We start from the raw sequence: 22,440 nt of genomic DNA on the forward strand, positions 1-22,440 counted from the left end.
GAAGCGAGAGTAGCAGCAGCAGCAGCTTCTGGTTACCTACCATTGCAAGGACATGCATCAGGCAAAACATTAAGCTGCCATATACTCTTATAATAACCTGTCGGCACGAGAGTGGAGCGGACGACTACGACCTGTTTAGAAATATCTAAATTATGGTTCATGTTGAAATAATCTTACAGGCAAAACATGTATATAGAAGATTAATGGGGCAGATGGCCTCATATGTAGCCAATCATATATAGCCAATCATTTCGAAAATACTTAGAATGAAGGAGAAGGAGCTATGTGGTATATTTTGAAATTTATTATTTTTTTTATTTTTTTTAGATGTATTCGTATGTAATGTATGATAATCTATTTTAGTAAAAAAAAAAAAATCCTATCGAGCTGTGCACATTAGGAGCGAGCACGAACCCATTTCGAGTTTTTGGATAAATTAGCCTGTGGGATTCAGCAAACTGCGGTCATATAATCATTCATTCACCACGTTGAACATCCAGGCACTGACTCCTTGGGCAGTTATATGTCAGTGAAGGGATTCGTGGCAAATTGCTTTGCAGTTCGAAAGTTCATCCAATTTGTTTAAGAATTTATCTAGCGATTGGTGGGCTGCTTTGCCAATCATATGCACCTGCACTTGCTTATTTTATTCACTCTCTGCATAGTGTCTGTTGGACACATTCATGGTGGAAGCTGTAGTATGTGGGAGACTGACTTCCACTTTTAGACAGGTGGAAGTAGGGAATTCTTTTTAATTGAAAAAAAAAACCCTGCTTTCATGGATTGCTGGAATTTATAGCTGAAAGAGATCACGCATTACTTTTGCTGCATGCACATTTGCTTCCTTTCTCATGCCACATAAGCTGCTAAACATAAACAAAATCCCCATCCTAACTGTAATTTTGTTATAGCACTGAAATTTCCTTCTTACATTGATTTAAATAAAAACAAAAGTGGGACAGCATGGGGTACCTTGAACTGTATACCCCTGAACAAGACAAACTCCGAATGGTAAAAAGAATCAGTTGAGGTCCAACCAGCCGGCAGCATCATCCCTTTTCGCTTTCACTTTAATGTACATTTGGGAATAAAGGAAGCTGGGTAACTCTTGAATCAGGGAGCAGTACGGCTGCATTGGTTCTCTCACAAATCGGCCAAGCAAGTGAACATGGGAGCATGGGTATCACAGGCCTACCACATCCATATCTATCTATACACAAAACTATGATAGCATCAAGTTGGGAAGAGCCCTGTTGAATTGTGGGACAAATGATTCCATCCCCAGCCAAGGGCTTTAGCAATTTCTTGGAGCAATGGAGGAATTTATACCCGAATTGGAAAGCCAAAATTCTGAAATGTCCTGATTTCACCCCCACGACTCGCAGTCAAAATAACTAATCCCCAGGCTGACCTGCTCTGCCCCGGCATGCCCCCATCGGAAATATCACCAATACTAGGAGGGCTCTGTTTGTTTGCTGTCATGAGCTCTTCAGGCCAGGTAGCAGAAACCTTGTCACAATAGTTGCTCGAGTTTATATCTATATACCGACAAGCAGGAAAAGGTGAATGCTGGTGCCCATTTGCCTCAACCAGCAGCTGTGGATTTGCCTTGGAAACTCCATTCAGTCTATCGCATCGAGTCCCTGGCTTCCCTCCCATGCTGCTGGTCGGCCAAGCAACAGCAACTGTCACATCCCGGCAATGAAAATGCTCGTAAGAATGCATAACAGTGGCAACACCTTTGCTTCTACTAGGTTGAGAATCATCGTCATATTTCCACGCAAACACATGCGAGTCCTCACTAGCACAAATCACATACTTCCCATCCACAGTCACACAGGCTGAAATTTGGCTGCTTGTGTTGCGAAAACCTGAAAAAGAATAGCCATATATCAATTTCAGCTAACATCATAAAGAACAACGAAAACATTTTTTGGATATCGTACAGAAATATTGCAAACTCCATGATAATATCAAATCAAATAGAAAACTTGAATATGATTCATAAATCCAAAACTGTTACAAGCAAAAATCAAATGGGATGACATTACATACATTGGAAACAGGATGGCTTCCATAAACAGTAAACATGGTTAAATATGCAGTAAATTAGTAGTTTAAAGTGTAGATCAGGATGATAGAAACAAGATCCTCATAATTAAACAGACTATTAATTTCTAGATAAATTTGATAAAAAATAACAAAAGAAGGCCTTTGATCAGGATTTTGTCTGTTCAAATCATGACACTTTCCAGATCCATCACAAAAATTGTTATGCCTGTTTTATTGAGCACTAATATCTCCTCAAAAGTATCACATGCTATGCAAATTTGACATGCCCATTAATTAATGGAGGCAATTTTGGGATTACAAAATGTAGACTACTGAGATTTGGTGGATAGTTCTTAATTGCCAGAATCCAGAGAGGGTACTGCTGCGAGTATGAGGAAGTAAATATTCTAAAAACACTTGAAGGAAGGTCGTGGGATGCCGATTCAAGTTTCTAGGGTGTTTCTGGAGCAGGTATATTACCTAGGTAGAAGCTTCCTGCAACAAAGCGATGGTTGCAGGCAAATATTCCAGTCCAAGGCATGAGACTTCTTTAGTAAGACTATTGATCATGTCCCAGGATTAGCATGCACAGTTAATCTTGGTATGTGACATGGGATGAAGATCTATAACTCGTTGCAGGAAGATCAACCAAGTTAAGAACTCACATATCATTTGTCAAACCACCCTATTGGTCCATTCACTTTAACAACTGTCATGTTTTGCTTCCTCAAAAAAAGGTGATTGCATCAGCAACCGGCAAAATAATTGGTCATCATGGTAACTTTTGCTATGCCCTTTTAACAAGAAAACTTAGTTAATTTCTCCTGTTAAAAAGATGTTTTCTTTATAAGTTAGTTTTGACATGAACAATGAGAAGATATCTTGCCTTAGTTGAAACAATAAAACTGAATGCTGAAGCTACGCACTTTTGTTTCTATGTGTTGCAGAAAAATATTACCTGCATAAAAAGTGATTCATGTGCATCATAGTTCATTAATAAGATATTTCTGTTAACCCATCATAAGCTTGTGGTCCAGCCCTAACTTATTATATGCCATCGTTCATGCATCATAGCTCCCTACCTTGGATCAAAATCCTTCTGATCTTTCTAAAGGCATATTGGGCACTGCTTCTTTGATTACAGCAACAATAATGTCACCAATATGAGCATATCGGTGATTACCAGCTCTCCTACCTCTAAATCCACTAACATCCGTACTGTCCCTACTGTAGATTTCACCAGTTCCCAAATGCCATCTCCAGCCTCCTCAGTAGTCCATAAACCTAACCGTCTGTCAAATCTGAAACCTAAGATGTCCAATCTCCATGCCACAATTCTAGGCATTAATCAGTTAAAAAAAAAAACCAAACACAGATGAAGTTTAAGGATCAGTACGCCATGCTAATGAAAGAATCAAGCAAGTGAGAACGGGAGAAACAAAAGGAAGTATTCCATTTCACATTAAAATTTTTATACATTGAAAGGATTTGATGTGTAGACATAGTTAATAATAAATTGAAGCTATGCCTTCAATGAACTTAGTTGAGAGTATCAAGGGAATTGGGTCATCAAATCCCTGATCCTCTGCTGCCTCGCATCTAGTTACTCATACTATCACACCATAGCCCTCACCTCCTACCTCCAGTCCCCAGCACCCTCTTTCCTCTCATGTTTTCTAATCAACATTGAGGATGGTAATCGCATTGCAGACGACAGCCCTCTTAATGGCTTCTTCAACTCTCATCAATTACTAAAGTTTTAGCTTTTGTTCACTCCTCTGATTGCCCATAAGTTCTCTTTTAGTCCTTGTTTTTTGAAAATCTACCAATCACTTTGAGGGGGAAAGAACATTTTCGAAGACAAGCTCTATGAAAGATGCAACTTTGAGATTCCATTATAAGATGATTAATACCTCTGTCTTCTGCAAGACTTTTGTTTTCTAATTCTACCTTGTTCTTTATCGCTTCTATGCCTAGATCTCTTGCTACTAAATTTGGTGTACCCTGGGGTGTTGTACTTACAAGTAGCTACATTTTGACTCCTAGAATAATTAGAAACATGGTGTGAAAACTGAATTTCAGCTTCAGCAGTGCTTATGGAGTTCCAATTTCAGAGTTTTGATTGTCTTGGCAGCATTGCTCCAAATTTCAGGTTTCATTCATAGAAATCAAGAATTCAAAAAATTGGAAACATTAAAGAAAGACAAAGAAACCAAACAAATTATTAACAACATTTTACAGTATTTTCTTGCAGTATAGGTTCTTTATGTGTAGTTTCAACAACTTTAGGCAATAGCAGTGAAATTCACAAAGCATTCGGCTATTTTTATATTGTGCACATGTAACAAGGAAGGTGAAATATGATTATAATTAGGACCGGAAAAATTCAAATTCAACAAGCCATATTTGTTTTAGCTTCACTGGAGCTAGTACTATAATATTGGAAATGAACCTAGCTTGAGCTTCAATGGAACCAACTACAAATAAATATATCGAAGACCACTAATTCTTAATAGCTGGAACATGAACTTAATTTGTATTGCTGTAAAAAAATTTGAAGTTCTTTATATCAAGGTTTTCATCCTCTAATTGTTATAATGGCTTTCATTCTTCACATGGTTCACTCTAGATTAAAAAGATACGGACCCTTCCAAACTGAAACTTAAAAAGCTCATTTTAAAGAGGGAAAACCAAGCCATTTCACCTCAATTGCTAAACTACATTTGGCAGATCTTTAATACAAATTGTAGCTATGCTGGCATCTTCAATTCAATCTCACATTTCATATTGCCATAACTGAAAGCAGATAGATACAATGATCATACTAATAATTCTTGGATCATCTATGAGGAGATAGCTACAAAGTGCTATCCTTGCTTGAAGATGGGATGGACGATGCATTAAGTATTCCAAATTCAAGCATATGGGAGAAGATGACAATCTTGAGTAAGATTTGGACTTTTCTTCAAAAATTGGTAAGTACAAATCATTCACACTAGAATACACGGGAAATATGCTACCAACTTCATAGTCCATTTTTGGAAATTGTATAGAGATCCTTGTCTCAAAGACTGCAAGCAGTTAATGGACAGCCAAGGGGAGTGCCTAGTACCTTGGTGCTAAATATGGGCCGAGAGGTCAAGATGGACCAAAATAATAAATTATAAAAAACAATAAGAGAAACATAAAATAAACAGTAATAATCAACAATACAAAAGAATATCTAAGAACTAAGAATTGAGGTATCAACATGGCAGGATCCAGTACAAAGCTACAACCAATCACATCCTCCACACTCTAACATGATAAAAAATGTTAAGATGGGGCACCCAAGCAGGCTGTCTAGGCAGCTAAAGCAGTCATCTTTTAAATGAAAATTTTGAAAATTTTCTAATCTCTACTAATATAACTTAAGCTATGTTGTATAACTTGCAAATATGCAACCTTATGTATACTGTATAGTGAGAGCATAATTTCAAGGAGAGGCTTCTACCTTTGAATTTGTGAACCAATTCAACACCATCAATTACCCGGATTCGTGAATCTGCAGATGTAATCAGCACTTTTGAGAAGCTCCCTGGGGCAAACTGTCGAATAGAACTAATCAGCAAAGCCAACCATATAATGTTCTGAAATTTACTACTAGATGGAGAACCTCAAAAAATTAGTGAGATACGATCAGAATAAAGATAATTCATGCCTTTTGCAATTAGATACCTGGAAACCAGTAATTTTCTTGTGACTGGACTTCTTTTTCTTGTTTTGCAAGTCAATTTGACATTTTTGAACAAGTTTATTATCTGGAAGAACAAATAAAAGGTTACAGAGTATAAACATACAGGTCCTTCACTTAGATTTGGCGTAGCAAAAAGCTCCCTATCAGACAAGCAAAAAAAGTTCACTATAAGACACATGAGGGGGGAAAAGAAGTGGGGAAGGGAGGGGGAGGGAGGGAGATAGAGAGAAGAGAGAGAGAGATAAGTTCGTGATGGTCCATACCAGATGTGTCGTACAAGAGGCAACTTCCCTTGTGTGAACCAACTAGTGCACCCTTCAGAAGCCAACAGATAACAAGCATTAAGACAAACCTGGAGGATCGATTCAAAGTCTTGGAGATGTAATTGTAAATTGAAACATTAAAAATGAAGTAATCACAGTATCAAGCATAAAAACCTGTCCATCAGGCGTATAGCATGCAGCAGTGACCATTTCATGCAAATCATTCCAGTCAACTATTTGACGATCAGGAATACTCCATATGCGAACTTTCTCATCTAGGGATCCACTAATGAAGTATCTATCGTCAACAGGATTGAATTGGATGCAAGTCACTACATCAAGGAAAGTGAAGAAAGCATCACGAAGACATTAGGTAGTTAAGAAGCCTAAACCAAAATGAAGGACCAATGCAAGACAAAAAAGCACATAATATACTTACCATAGTCACTGTGAGAGAATGTTTTCAAGCAGGAATTGCTAGACATGTGCCATAGTCGAACTGTTTTGTCCATTGAAGATGATAGCAGATACTGTGATGCAAATAGACTCAATATCACTCAGTACTACAAGTAATAATGACAAACTCCTGACTCCAAATATTTATTTATCTTAAATAAGCATCGCTCAGGAACACTAAAAGCAGCACAATACTGATAAACAAAGATATATATATATATATATATATATATATATATATATATATATATATATATATATAAAATAGAAATCTTAGAAAGCTCTCCTATGAGTGGTTACTGAAACTAGCAAATACATATTCCTGTAATGCACAAAAATTCATAATATATAATCACATGACTGTTAAGCCACATAGTTTATACATTCACGAATAAATAGTCTAATTGTGTCCATAATACTTCTGCTTTACTTTTTCTCTAGTTTCAAATAAAATAGACATAACAGAAAGAAACAACATCTACAAAATACTAAATGGCATCTGATTTCATTGTAAATTAATTAAAGATGGTGCCAAGAAATTGGTTTCCTAAATTATAAAAAAATGCAGGGCTTAAAAGGAAGCTGCAAATACAATATGAGCAAGAGTCAGAAAATAAGGCCAAGTTCGATATAAATAAGATGAACTTATTTATGATAATTTTCTGCAGAATCTTTGGCCTCTCATATTTTATGTAGATTGTTAACCTTAAGAAGTAATGCTGCAAAATCAAAGACGTGAAGCACTGAATTGATAATATGTATAACAGGAATATAGATAATGATCTCGCGGGTCCGACAGGGTTCAGCCTGTTAAACCTAAATTTCAGGGTCTACTAGAACTTGGGTCTAATATTTTAATGAAAGTGCATTAGAAAGGCAGGTTCACTGAGATTTTTTATGGAGTTTCTAAAATAGGAGAAGCTAAATATTTTGTTTACTGGAAATTTAAAGTTTACTTCAATTTTTATTGGGAAAGTCCTACAAAGGTCAAAAATAAGGCAAGAAACAAGTGCATGGGTATTAGGGATACTTTAGATTAAAAATTATAGATGGAAAAACTGTAATAAGATAGACGAGGAAGGCGGCATTAGACCACCAAATTACTAGCAATCACATCTAAGATCATAGGGTTTCACATTTAGCACATGGAACACCATGAAGAAGAACAGATAGAATCTTTGCCTTGTTTCTCAAAATCTGGTATGTATTACAATGGCAGATTTCACTTATACAGGCCTTTCTAACTTTCTTGTAGCATTAGGAATTAGGATTATATAGTATATAGAGAAGGAGAAAATTTTTACTCGAACCTACTTTCAGTCCATTCCTTTTAATTAAATTTATATGACTTTAGGTCAAACACCAGTCGTGTTTCTGGACATCTACTTTCTGTGGGTTTATGGTCTATGACACTACATTTGTTTTTCCAAAGATCCCACCTCCATAAAATTTTTCCTTATTATAAAACCAAGATTATCCTCGCCCAACCACTAAATTCTTTGAGAACACATAATAATGAGTTTGCCTCATCGCCACCATTATTAAATCATCAGCATTAACCAACTGGCCTGTAGATGTAATGAGATGGAGGTGCTCTAGCTTTAACATATTCTTTTTTTGACTGGAATATCGTTAACATATTCAAATATCACGCAACTAGGTTTCAAATCTAGGACTTGAATCTACAGAACCTACTTAAGTGCCTGTTTAATTTTGCTGCTTTTTAAACCATGTGAAAATAGAATAAGGACAAGGTGACAAAAATTTGATAGGGTCAGATTCTATTAGCAAGCTACACATTTTGCCCAACTAAAAATCAAATGTTTGACTTGACTTAGAACCACTGGGAACTAGATGAGTCAAATTCCAAAATTTTATCTACTACACGATCTTGAACAGAGTTTTCAATTTTTTTCTGAATATCCAAACACTCTATCAATATCCTTAATGAGTTAATACTGATCAGACTTGTAGTTTTATTTATTTTGAACGATTCACTAAGTGCATAAATTACAATGACTTAACACAAATGAACTCACGAACATTCATACTTGACTTTCTGGCTTGAATTTTCTATGTTGAGCTATAATTTGAATCAATATAATTCTCTAGCTCTGGAATACGCAACACAAAAGTATGAGAGCCAATGTAACTGATCCACCAAAGTATAGAGATGATGTATTAATATTTTTGATGAATGTAATTCAATGGCTTGGAATACTAATACAATGAACAAAAGTTCCTTAACCAATATGTAATTCAAGATGTTACCTCTTGCAGAAAGTAAGTACATCATTTTATTTCACTCATTTCAGTATTACCATAACCATAGCCATCAAGCCTTGTCCCAAATGTTCAGTGTTTGGCTTTATGTATCCTCATTCACCAACAAACCCACTAATTATAGTACCTTCTGCATAAATAGCCAATATAGGGGCAAGGCAAAATTATAAAACACAAAGGAACTACAGCTTTCCTAGAACTTCTACCACAATGTTGTTCGCATGAGTACTACTTCCCCAAGCATGTTAGTCTTTTATAATATCTAAAACCTGTTATTGTGACCTAGTGGTTTTTTTCCCTTCTTGGTTTGATTTCTTGCAAAAACAATGGAACAGCCTTATTTCTCTCCACAATATGGTCCCAGAAATGCGTAGTCTTCTTAGACACATCCCCAGCAAATTTCTTGCTGTAATGGCATTACTACCTAAGAAAAAAAATTACAGTAACCATTTGTTCTAGCAGCATTATTGCCTAGGGATGACATCAAAGTTACACAGCATAATAAATCTTAGCTGCAAAACCCTCCCCCCATCAAAAGCAGATACACAAAAAGAAGTCATGGACATAAACCCCACAAGAAACTTTAGGTTAATACAACATCAAATAAACTATCATTGCATGTATGTATGTGCAGGCATAAATGTTACATGGTAGAAAAACACAAGAAAAATGACAAAATATATGATCTAACTTTTCTTAAATCCAGAATCTTCTTATGTTGCAACATGTAAGCTTCTTTTCTTGGTTCATGGATGTTGAAACAATCAAAGTCAGTTCACTTTTTTACTTTTTTTTTTTTTGCCGTTTTAGCCATCTCTCCACATTGGGACCCGAGGGCTTCAGAATTTTGCATTTTAGAAAAGATTTTGGATGTCCATATGGAGATTTGCTGCTCATGTTAGAGCTCTAATTTACTTAGAATAAGAGTCATGGAGAAAAGGAAGGGTGCATATGTTGTAAACTTTCTTTTATATCAATTCTTCCTTTATTCGCTTCTTTAACTTTCTTTTATATTATTTATCTTTTTGTAAACAAAATTGCATATGTTGTTTGCTTAATTCAATTCTCGGTTAGCTAAAAACCCACTAGAACCATATTCCTCCTATCCTCACCTTTTTTTCTTCCTCTCTTTCTTCCTCTTTTGTCTATTCCCTCTTCCTCTCCTAGTCTAATATCAATTCTTCCTTTATTCTCTTCTTTAACTTTCTTTTATATCATATATCTTTTTGTGAACAAAATTACATATGCAGTTTGCTTAATTCAATTATAGGTCAACGAGGAACTTTCTCGGTTAGCCAAAAACCCTCTAGAACCGTATTCCTCCTATCTTTACAAGGTAGTGCCTCCTTTCAGGTCAGAGCTGGACTTTAGGAAGGAATGAGATGAAAATCAGCTTTTGACATGATATTTTTGTGAAAGGATTTTAACCAGAGTCTTTTCCTTACTTTTTACAGGAATAATGGCAAAGGTTTTGGATGACCAGGAAACGAGGTAAAATTTGATGATTAGATGCTTTAAAACTTAAACTAGCTTAAGATTCAAGAATTGCTCCTATGGGTAAATGTGTTATAAGGGAAAGGAAATACCAATTAAATGCAAGACAAAGGCATTTCAACGAGTCTTTATGGACAAACCATTCCTAAACAATTTAATGAAAAAGCTGTTATCAGTAGGACATTTCCATGCCCTGATGGAGACAAGCCGGACTTCATGTCTTAATGAGGTTCAGAAAAAAAACAGAAGGAAAAATCATTCCTTAGCAATTAGTTGAAAAAAACATTACCAATTGGTATTCCATGCCATATTGGAGAGAAGGCTGCTGCATGTACTTTAAAACATAAGCATAGAAGTGGACTGCATGTCATCATGAGATTTAGAAAACAACAACAACAAAAGCAATAATCTGATTAAAAGATACTATGGCATCTGACAACAGCGAATTGTGTGGTTTATAGCTTAGCAGAGGGAATCTTCTATCTACGATAACATTGTCGTTGGGAATTGGCTCGACCGAGATGCCGAGCTACTAGAGGGCTTAGACAATTGACTGTTTAGACCATGGAGATGGCCAAAGATCGTGATGTGCCACCAAGGTGGCGAGGAGGTGGTCATTGTGCTCAAATGGCAATGGCTCCAATGTTGGATGCTCCCGATGTAGTACCGGAAAGAGGAGATTGTGCTTGGACCTTCACTGCAATGCCGGATCCAACCCGAAACAACAAAAACGAAGAAGTCCTCATGCCGGAGAATGTTCGGCAAGGGACCCTCCGATGCTTGAGTCAGACGGACTCTCAAGGAATAACGGAGGTGTTGTGAGAGTAGCACAAGAGAGTAAGAGGACTCGAGAGCATTTACTTGGGTCCCTCGAAAAAAATTTATATAGAAAAGGGTCAGTGCCCGTCATCGAGAAATTTGGGCCTACAGGTCGGCAGTTTTTGGTAGCCCATTGCAGGTTTTGAAGGTCACATGCGAGCGTTTCAGCCATGCATCTCACCCACGCAGTTATAGGAACCGCTCTCGGTCATCGCCGAGGTGTCGCTAGCTTAGGAGAGAATTTGAAATTCGAAGGACTCTGTATGCCTTTGGGTCGGCCATGTGGCAAGCTTTGGCTGGTTGATAAGAGGCTTTATGGCAAGCTCTGATTGGTCGATCGGCCACATCAATTGTGATCAGTTTCAAGGCGTATCACTTGCCCCCCACTTCCGAGGCTGAGCTAACTTGTTAACTCGAGAAATGGAAGTAGACTTGCAGGTAAGGCCGACCAACCGAGGTGAGCTATGAAGCCGGGTTGTGAAATCAAGCAACGAAGCCGAGCCATCGCAGCCATCTCTTCGATTTTGTTGCAGAGATCTTCTAGATACCTCATTTATGAAGGACGGGCCGATGTCTGCACTTTCTGAAGCGGTATCATTCGTAGCAGGAATATCAGTGCTCCACAAGGAAAACCCCTAGATGAAGTGGAAAATGGACTAAGAGTTTACACTACCCAAGGATGAGAAGGAGCTCTGAAAGTGGTCGGTCGGGTCTTATTTTCTCATTGTGCGCACTGCTATTGAGGTAAGGCTACAAGCTTCGCTACTTCGAAGTTCTTCTTTGATCAATAGAACTGACCATTTCTTTTCTGCTCACACGGGGTCTACGCTGCATGGGTGCTCGTCGAGATCACCCACACCTACCAGCACAACTCAGAGAGTGCCGATCGTCGGATCCATGAGGCCAAGTGAGGAAAGGCTCAGGCCAAGGAGAAGCAATCGACAACCGAGAAGGCGAGGAAGGAGGCTGAGGCTTAAGCTCGTCTCTTCGAGAAAAGGGTCGGCGCTGCCGAGGCCCAGCTCAACCTGTTGGAGGCCAAGCTCAAGAGGATCCAACAGGAGATCAACAAGGAGATGGGTGGTGCATCAACATTGCCGCACGAAGAGAAACAGATGAAAAATCCTTGTGCCCACAATGCACCGACCAAATCAGAAAGGAGGACGAGGACGAGATCGCTCATCTCAATGGCCTAGTGGCAGAGGCTGAGAGCAGAGCTTTTCGAGCCGAAGAGAGGTTCGCCTAGGCGGAAGACAAGGCCAGTCTAATCTAAGGAGAAAGCTATCCAAGACGAGAAGAAAGCCGCCCAAGTTGAGGAGGCCCGACGGGCGACCACAGAGTACAAAAACTTGCAGAAGTTTCGCAACGAGATGCTGGAAGCCACTAGAGACTACTTCAAAAAGAGCTTCACCATTTATAGGGGAAGGGTCAACAAGCTGCTTCCCAAGGTCGACCTCAACTCAATCACCTTTTCGGGAGAATCTTCTAGTGAAGAGGATTTCTTGGGAGGAGCCGAAAAAGAAGAAAAAGAGGAGGAACGAGAAGAAGAAGAAGAGGAAAGAGAGTAGGATAGTCCCCCAACTTGGGTATTCACAAACTGCGGTTTTGTATATTCCTTTTCTTTCTCTTGCTCTTTTGTAACCTTCTCCTTTGAAATAAAATGAACTATCCTTTTATGTTCCTCTAGTCCGTTTGCTTTTCATTAAGTGTTCTGCTCAAAGTTGCTCAATCCATAGGCCTAACTAAGGTTGCAAATGGGTCGGGTCGACCCGAGACCCGATCCGGCCCGATCCGTGTAGACCCGACCCGACCCGAATTTTAGGACCCGCGGGTCCGGGTCGGGTCCTAAAATTGGACCCGAATCATTTTATGGGTCGGGTCTGGGTTTACCGAACGGACCCGACCCGACCCGAATAGACCCGAAGAGAAAGAGAGAGGGGAAAAAAAGCAAAAGAGAGTTTTTTTTTCTTTTTTTTTTGTATGGGTCGTGGTATTATTGATCCGTCTGGATCCTCTCTCGATCTATTATATTGTTGATACCTCTGGTGTCTCGGTAGCTTGCTTTTTTTTTTCCTTCTATTTTTTTGTTTCTGTTTTTTTTTAACTTTTGCAGGGGTGAAGTGTGGGAACACTCAACTGAATATGGGTCATGTGCCAGTTTTCTGCAATGGAATTGGATTTTGGAAGAAGGTCTGGGATTTTTTTAGTCTTCGTGAGAGGGGAGCTGGGAGACACCAAGTTCCGTCCAATCAGTCATATGGACAAAAAATAGTGTGATATGAAATTTGGCTTGTAGACCGACTTAGTAAGTCCGGGGCCATCTATTCTGGCTGGAGGTCAATTGCAAGTCTTTCAAGTCATGGGTCACCCAGCACCTCATAATTATGATGTGACCAAATTAGATTTGTCCAAATTATTTCCTAAAAGCATAAAAAAATTGGACCTGCTTCGGACCCGAACCCGACCCGACTCCAACCCGGACCCGACTCCAACCCGACCCGGACCCGACTCGGACCTGACCCAACCCGATCTTCAACCGGGTCGGGTCTGGGTCCAAAATTAGGACCCGAACAAAAAATCGGGTCGGATCGAGGTCACCCAGGACCCGACCCGACCCGACCCATTTGCACCCCTAGGCCTAACTCATGCTTTTGCCAAGTTTGTTAAGTCATTTGAAGCAGTTCTACGCCATATGTAAGCTTCATTGTAGCTCAGTGTATGAGCCAATGTAGGTCTGCTCGAGCAGGCCAGCATGCGAGTTATCATCAGTCCAATGAGGCAGATTGGTGCATGAGCTAAGGCAGGTTCGAAGGTGGCTTGTCCCTCGGTCTCAGCATGGCCAAGATCGCACATCCAAGACGGCCTTCCAAGGTCGCCTATTTGCCTAGTGAAGGTGCGGATGACGCCATGCTTGTTTTCAAAGTCCCAAGAAATTTTTCCTCAAGCTTGCTGCCTGGTGCAAATCCTTTGTCGAACTTTACACCAGCTTTATGAGGATAATAACTTTGGGGCGGTGTTTCGAAGGACGGATCCTTAAGAATGTTTTCCAAAAAAAAGATGGACCGTCAGTAAGCTCGACATATGGTGAGCGATCAGGTGGGACAGTTCGATCTCAATCATCTGGAAACTCTATAAAAGGAGAGGGCGTCACCTCTCTAGATGGAATAGTTTCTATGTTCTTCATCTTCTCTGTCTTCTTTCTCCCTTGCTCTGTCACCATGGATCATTCGCCAGCAGAATGGCTACCAAACCACCGTAAGGCTCTCCAGCTGGCCCTCCAACAGGCCATAGAGAGGGTGGTGGAGGTCGAAAATGAGCTGAGGCTTCAATGAGATAGGTTGGCCACAGAGAAGATGACGATCCTCCATCGGAGGGCAACGAAGATGGAGGCGGAGCTGAGAATGGGTGATCTCCAGACGGAGGATGTGGACCTCAAGATCTTCGAACTCCTGAAGGAGTTGCAGGTCACTCGACAGCAGGCCACAAAAGTCGAGGGGAAGACCGCTTAAGCAATGGAGTGCGAGCCATTGGCCGAGCTTGAGTGGGACATCGTCAAGTCCTCATTAGGGACTGCTCGACTAAGGACTCCCACTTGATCTCCTTGGTCTTCCTGAGATGTGGGGCGAGGCGGAGGTCGGACTCCTGGATGTTGTAGTCAGCAAGGGCCAGCCATCCTCAAGCTGCTTTTTGTTGAGGACGAAGTGGCAAAAGAGATGGAGCATGGCTTCCTAGTCAGCAACTGCTTCATCCAAATTATGTATAGTGTCTTAGGTTGTGTTTTTTTTGTAAATCTGCTCGGTTGCCAAGCTAACACCACTATAATTAAAGCAATGAATGAATAAAAGTTCTCAACTTTTTATTTTTTTTCTGCTTTAATTTCTGTGATGCATGCAATTCTGCTGAGAAGAACCAATCGGCATGGGGTGTAATCGTCCCAATGATTGTCCAGGCTAGCCCTCCCAAGGCCCAAGAGTGAGCTTATCGTTGGGGAAACATTCGGGCCTTGCCCTCCTATCTTGGTCTTGCTTAACCGCCATTAGGAGGTCATTAGAGTCTTGCCCCCTAGTCTCAGCTTTGCTCAGCTAAAGCAGGAACTTGGAGCTTTTAAGGTAGTGTTTGCAGGCAAGGAATACCCAAAGACTTGAACCTCTAGCTATCAAGATCCGAGAACTATGTTGCAGCCTTGTGGTCGGCGGACTTTATTTATTCGCCCACGACGTTGGTCAACGTTTCAACCTGGGTCGTTGCCATCTTGATGGGAATCGGTTAACTCACTAGGTCTTCGGCTTGAAGGCCGGTGAGACGGGACGTCGGCATCTTCACTTGGGACATCCCAACTTGAGTAGGTCGGTTGGCTCGCCAAGTCTTCCGTTCAGAGGTCGATAGACAAAAGGTCGACATCTCCACTTGGGTCGTCCCGACCTGGAGAAGTTGGTTAGCTCACCAAGTCTTCGGCTCGAATATCAGAAATGGGAGTGTAGCCCCCATGAAAGCTCTCCTAACAACTTTCTAGCCATGATGGCTTGTAAGTCGGGGCAGTTGAATGGTTCATCCGACGAACAAAGGTTAACCCCCATGAAAGCTCCTCCAAGAACTTGCTAGCCGCGAAGCTTGCAGGTCGAGGTTGTTGGACGAATAGACGTGTAGCCCCCCACGAAAAAATTTTCTAGAAACTTTCTAGATGCGAAAGCTTGCAGGTCGGGGCCATCGGATGGCTCGTCTGATGAACGGAGGTGTAGCACATGCAGAAGCTCTCTCATAAACTTTTTAGCCACGAAGGCTTACAGGTTGAGGCCATTGGATGGCTCGCCCATCAACCAGAGGTGTAGCCCCCACGAAAGCTCCCTTAGAAACTTTCTAGCCTCGAAGGCTTGCAAGTTGGGATAGTTGGATGGCTCGTCCAACGAACAAAGGTGTAGCCCCCGTGGAAGCTCCTTCAAAAACTTTCTAGCCGCGAAGGCTTGTGGGTCGAGGTCGTTGGCTACCTCGCCCAACAAACGGAGGTGTAGCCCCCATGGAAGCTCTCCTAGAAACATCCTAGCTGTGAAGGCTTGCAGGTCGAGATCATTGGATGGCTCGCCCGACGAACAGAAGTTTAGCCTCCATGGAAGCTCTTCAAGAACTTCCTAGCCACAAGGGGCTCGCAAGTCAAGGTTGTTGGCTCACCCGACTTGTTACGCTAGAGAGTGCCTTTATCAGTGGTCGCCGCATCCGACCTCATGCTCGCTTGGGAGCTAAGTACCCAACCTAAAAAACTTAAGAACAATTTCTTGCGAGAAGAAAAGAGTTTCATTGATGAGTCAAGTTCATAGAATGCATTGATACATCTTACTAGTGATAAGCTCGAAGGTTGGATGAGTTCCGTGTTCAAGGTATAGGTGTCCCATTCAGATGCTCCAAACAATAGGTTTCAGAGCATATGACTTCGGATACCTTGTATGGCCCTTCCCAATTCGGTGCGAGCTTGCCTTGTTCTGCTGGTTGGGACACCTCAGTCCTTTTGAGCACCAGGTCTCCAGGTCGCAGCTCGTTCAAGCCTAGCGTGTTGCTTCTAGTTACGAGCATCTCGGTCGTTTTGTTGTCGCTGGAAATTGGCCTAACTGAGGCACCAACTTGACTAAGCTTCTTGAGGGCTCAGACACTTGGCTATTCAGGCCGTAGAGGTTGGCCAAAGATCGCGATGTGCCTCCAAGGTGGTGAGGCAGTGGTCGTTGTGCTCAGGTGGCAATGGCTCCAACATTGGTCGCTCCCAAGATGGCGTTGGGAAGAGATAGTGCTCGAACATTCACTTCGACGTCGAACCTGATCTAAAACAGCAAAGACAAAGAAATCTTCTTGCCGAAAAATGTCCAACAGAGGACCCTCTAATGCCTAAGTCAGACGGACTCTCAAAAAACAGCAGAGGTATTGTGAGAGCGACAAAGTGGCAGCACAAAAGCATAAGAGGCCTCGAGAGCATTTACCTGGAGGATCCTCCAAAAATGGTTGATATAGGCGACGGTCAGTGTCCGTCGCCAAAGAATTTGGGCATGCGAATCGGCCATTTTTGGTAGCCCATCGCACGCCCTAAAGATCACGTGCGGGCATTTCACCCATGCATCATGCTTCGCACGTCTCATCCGTGCGGTTATAGAAAATGCTCGTGATTGTGGCCAAGGTGTCGCCAGCTGGGGGGAGAATTTGAAATTCAAAGGATTCTCCGCATGCCTCTGGGTCGGCTACGTAGAGGGCTTTGACTAGTTGACTGAAGGTTTCAAGGCGAGCTCTAATTAGTTGGTTTGTCATGTCGGCTATGGTCGGTTCTGAGGCATATCAGGTAACATATCCGATTCAAAATCTTCTTGGAATCTTAAACATGCACCTGCTTCCTAAACATTTTCTTACTAAAGTATTTGTAAAATATCTACTTCCCCACGACCGTTCTATAGTAGATTAGGATGAAAAGTAAGAAGCATTAGACAACTAATTCCTAAATTGGTTGTTCAGCCTAACTGAGAGGAAAATAATGCGGGTCACCAAATGGAAGATCAAGGAAACAATGGCTGTATAGTATTATAAGAAAACAGAAGAATAGCATTTAATCCCAACAATAAAATGGTTACTTCACAATGATAGTTCTGTTTTCGAAAAGTTAAAAAAGATTGGTGCATGTTCCAGCTTGTGTCGGGCAAAACATTTCTTCTAAATCCAAAACACAATTTGAGTGAACAATTTTAGCATTTAGGAATGGCAACTTTGAAAACCAACAATCTCCTTAGATTTCGACTCTTCACCTAGCCAATCCCGAAATCTCTAGACAAGCTTAATAACACTGAGACTGAACATTATACCTAGTTCAGCATAATATACTTCAAATTGGTCACTGAAATCTGGCCAGAGTTGCTGCATATAGCAATCCTGGACACAGCTGCAAATCCATAACCTGATCATGAACCTTTTACCCCATCTCAGCCACTAATAGCTATGGTCGATAACCCACTAGGATTACCCTTATATATCTTTCCCTCCTTTAAACTCTATATTTTTCTTGTCGTAGATAGCAGAATAACAAGCCAACCTTATCCAGTCTACTTCCACAAACTCTTAACCTTCCTATTACCCTTCCATAAATCACATCGTTACCGAATCACTTGGGTGCCAAGTCTCAATTCATCTCAAAGCGTCTGGTGTTTGAACCTCCATTGATGACACCAGAACACTACCATAATAAGAAAACATAAAGAATTAGCGGATAAAATTTATATAAATATGTTGAATTAAACTATTAGCATTGATTTTGTTCAAAAATGTGTTTCATTCTCATGTTATTTAGAAGAATGGGACAGAATGTGCTTCATTCGTGTACTGGGGCCGTACCGGTACCGGTACCGATATAGGGGGCATACCTACACTTGGTACGCTGAACCGGTCCCTGTGCCGGGTGTACCGACACAGTGACAGGATGACACCGGTATGAGGCCCGGTAACAAGATAGTATACCTCGGGACAAACAATCATACGACACTTTTTTGGAAGTTTTTGAAAACTTGAATCATCATTCCTTGCATTAGCAAGACACTCTAAAATTTTATTCCAAATGTTAAGTGCGAAGTGCTGACATATTAAGCATAAGCAGGAATATTTTCAGAGTGTTCAGGGGTATCATGCTGTCCATCTCCACATGTCCAAAGAGCTAACATTCCAAAATTATGTGTAGATAATACCCATAACTTAAGTGGAAAAAAAGAAATATAAACAACCTAAGAAACTAATAATATGGAAGCATGGGAGTATAGATGGTACAGCAAATGAGCATGTCATGTTGTAATCAATACCACCTAAGAAAATAAAATTGGTTTGGTTATACCGAACATAACAAAAAGCAAATCCTACCTGAAGAAATTCTTTGTTCATGCTGTCAAAATGACACTAGAATATTCAAAATTGCTCTAGAAACTAAAAACAATAACAAAAATTAATAATTAAAGAAAAATTGCATTTATATAAAGAACCTAGTTATGCCCACCACCTTAGAAATGCTTTCTTTAGAATTCCATACCTAAATATACCAATATGATAAAAGACCACTTTTAAACCCAATAAGGTTGTCCAATTCAGTCTACATATGATAGTATCAGAAAGCCATACCAAAAAATCAAAAGTTTCTCCCATGAAAGAAAGCTTATCATGTCTAGAATAAGGATCTGCCTGACTAACACAAGCATCAAATTGTGTTCCAGAACTTGAATACACATGGGAAACCCACAACTAAAACACAGTTTGATGGATCAATTTCACTCCATGTATTGATGTTGTTTGTTATCAGCTGGCTGTAAAATGCTCATGTAGCACTCTATCTTGAAAATGAAAAAGCCTCACCTAGTCCCTCAAGGTGCCGGAATCTCAACTTGAAACCAGACACAATGAACCCTCTCTTATTTATGTCAAGAACAGAATCCTTCAGAACCCCACTGAATGCAAATGCTTGGAGCCCACTAGCCTTCCATAGAATCCCAGCCATAGATGCTTTTGCATGCAACGCACTTTCCAAATACCAGTCATCATATTTGCAAAACTAAATGACCAAATTAACCTTGCTCTGCACAATGTTATAGGCCTACGTAAATGTTAACCACTTTTAGTTCTGCTAGTGGCCTAGCATTTCTTTTTCTTGAAAAATATAATATCCATCATACAAATTAAATCATACAGATGTCCTCTTTCCTACATACAACTTTTGGAAATAAAATCACATCCATTCTGGTGGGAAGACGTGCAGAATGCAGATGTAAATCAGGTATTGCCCCAACTGTTACCTGATGTTTTATCTGTTAGGCTACAAACTGCCATCCACTTAGATTTGTCTTTATCTCATTAAACATTGACCTTCCACCAGAGATTCTCCTCAAGCATCTTAGAAGTTAAGGAGTCCTTAGAAACAATATCTCTGCTTTAAAATTCCAGTGTCAGGTCAAATTATATACTCTCTTGAGCTTATATTCTGTCGCATACAAAGAAAGAAGAAGATGACGATGAAAGAAAAGGATGCTGGTTAACTTTGTCAGTTCTTTAGCAACCATTAGCAACAGAGAACCTTATGTGCTAGAACAACTGTTAAATTTTGGTACTCAAAATTCAATATTACGTAGCTCCTGAATTTCAGATGAAACTACCCTTCTCATATACATGTCAAAAATGCAGTCAGAGCAACCGAGATATACCTGTGATTTCGACCATGAGAGATCGAGAATGTCATCCGAGTGCCCTCTGAAAGAGCAGACCGGCTTCTCAGACAGTGCAAACAAATGATCCGGCACCATCAGATGGTCCGAAGCCATGGACTTCCTGCCACCAGGGACGTTTGCTCTCCTCTTCTTCTCCCAATTGTTCCCTTCCACACAAGCCAGTGCCAGTGTTGGTTCGGGCGATCCATTACTAATTGCAGCAAAAGGATTGCAACTCCCATTATCCTCCCTCTCCACCGGCAATTCCCCCTTCCTCTCATATTCCGTCACCTCCCACACATGAATGACGCAGTCCTCCCCTGCACTCGCCAAGTACCGCCCATCCAAGCTGAATTTGATGCACCAGATGGACCCTTTGTGGGCCTGAATCTCCTGGGTCATGTACAGACCACTGAGCTCCTTGTGCGACTTGCCATACTGCCGGACCTTAGTCCGCTCGGGGCCGTGGTAGTGACGGAGAGAGCGCAAACCATCCTGGCTGTCATCAGTGGCAGAGCTCGACCTCCTCCCTCCTTTCTCCGACGATGTGTCCTTCTCATCACTGCTCCGCGGGTCCCTGTGGTGGCCTCCAGCCACCACGGAGCCTGCAACGTTCTTGATGCTCCTGAGCCAGCTCCCCCTCTTCTTCGACCTCATCGCGCCCGCGGACCCAGCGCCGGCTCTCGGCTCGCCACCAAGGGCACCAAGGCCGCTGCCCTTCGCGGACTCCTCGACATTTTGCCGCCTCATGAGCTCTTGGACTATAGGAGACAGGCCGACGCACATGTCGAACTCCTCCATCGTGAGCTGCCGCCCGGTCCCGACCTCCCTCAGCTTATTCCACATCCCGTCCTCCCTAAACTCCTTCACCACAAACTCCCTCCCGTTGTCGAGATTCTTGATCAAGTACCTCGGATCATCATCATCATCCCCGTCGTCGCCATCTTCCCGGCGGTCTCCGCCGCCGCCATCGGCGTCGGAAGCCTCAAGATTCCCGCCCGACGCCGGCCGGGTTCTCCCGACGAGAAGCGGCTTGCTGGAGACCGGCATATGGATCGCCCGCTGATGGCAGTGCACCTGCGGGCGCTCTAACTGCAGCTGATTATATACAGGGCCGGGATCCACGGAGCCGTCGGATCTAGATCGCGCAATGGCGGGGCCGTCGGCGGCGGCGGCGGAGGAGGAAGAACTGGGGCGACGGCAGAGGCCGTCAGAGGACACGGATCTCCCGATCTCCCCTTCTCGAATCCCCGCCTCGCCGGCGGCGGGGGATTTGAGGCGGGCGAGGGCGGGATCGCCGGCCAGGCCCAGCTGCTGGAGTAGCCTCCGGCGGCGCTCCTCCACGGACGCCGGCTCGGAGATCCAGACGTCGAGGGACACCGCGGACAGCGGCGGGAAGCGAGGCAGGTGGTGGCGGCCGCGGCGTCGGTGGTGGTGTGCGTCGGCGTCGTCGTCGTCGGATGCAGAGGTGGAGGAGCACGACGACGAGAGAATCCGATCAAGCGGCTCGTAAAATTCCTCCTCCTCGTCCTCCTCCTCTTCGTCCGACGGAGTGCTCATCTCGCCACCCGCATAGGTCGCGAGGGGGCGCCAGAGAGGAGAGTTATCGTACACGACGCGGTTGCGGCGGCGACGGAGTTCTCGAAACCGAAAGGGAGTGTGGATATGAGGCGGGGATCGGGGGAGAAGAGAAGGGGACCGAAACCCGATGCGGGGAAAAATGATGAAGGCGTTGGTTTTGGTGTCGGGGGTGGGAGGGAGGGAGTAGATCTATCGATTCTATCCATCGTCTAAAAACGATGACATGGGTGATGCGGTCTTTATCGGTTCATTATCTTACCTCCCCCCTACTTACTACTGTCTCTCTCTCTCTCTCTCTTTTCTATTGCTGCCGTCGGGTAACAATCCCACTCTTTAGTAACGGTGATGTCTTCTTTGGTACAATTGTTGGGGAGCCGTAGAGGGGGTGGGAGCCGAACCGTTCCGCCGGTTTGACTCGGCTCAGGTCTAGGAGATGGACTTAGGCCCTGTTTGGGAGAGCTGTTGGCAGTAGAGCTGTTGGAAGTAGAGCTGTTATAAAAAGCTGTTTGCTATTTGGTAACTACATTTTTAAAGTGCTGTGGCACTTTAACATTTG

General features: G+C 42.2%; 1 protein-coding gene across 2 annotated transcripts; it reads right to left on the reverse strand.

The window, feature by feature from the left end:
- Positions 1-882: 882 nt before the first annotated feature.
- Positions 883-22,112, reverse strand: LOC120108677 (WD repeat-containing protein 44-like). Of its 2 annotated transcripts, none has more exons than XM_039122353.1 (7): positions 20,301-22,101; positions 6,491-6,581; positions 6,226-6,383; positions 6,052-6,103; positions 5,770-5,852; positions 5,546-5,639; positions 883-1,871 (listed from the first exon to the last, which is right to left on the reverse strand). In XM_039122353.1, exons 1-7 carry the CDS (start codon positions 21,861-21,863, stop codon positions 1,324-1,326), a joined length of 2,589 nt encoding a protein of 862 aa, XP_038978281.1. In that variant the 5' UTR covers positions 21,864-22,101; the 3' UTR covers positions 883-1,323. The 2 variants fall into 2 exon arrangements, 1 of the variants encoding a protein (XP_038978281.1); XR_005509942.1 differs by having other exon boundaries at positions 1,494-1,871; positions 5,770-5,928; positions 6,052-6,140; positions 20,301-22,112.
- Positions 22,113-22,440: the final 328 nt, after the last annotated feature.

Source organism: Phoenix dactylifera, unplaced genomic scaffold (assembly GCF_009389715.1).
Source record: "Phoenix dactylifera cultivar Barhee BC4 unplaced genomic scaffold, palm_55x_up_171113_PBpolish2nd_filt_p 001483F, whole genome shotgun sequence".
Classification (NCBI taxonomy): Eukaryota; Viridiplantae; Streptophyta; class Magnoliopsida; order Arecales; family Arecaceae; genus Phoenix; species Phoenix dactylifera.

Excerpts from the sequence above, each read along its gene's own strand:
- LOC120108677 (XM_039122353.1), bottom strand. The coding sequence starts at position 21,863 with ATGAGCACTCCGTCGGACGAAGAGGAGGAGGACGAGGAGGAGGAATTT. Across the intron at positions 6,104-6,225 it reads GCTATACGCCTGATGGACAG|GGTGCACTAGTTGGTTCACA; the intron begins GTTTTTATGCTT and ends TGGCTTCTGAAG. Across the intron at positions 1,872-5,545 it reads ATTGGTTCACAAATTCAAAG|GTTTTCGCAACACAAGCAGC; the intron begins GTAGAAGCCTCT and ends ATTCTTTTTCAG.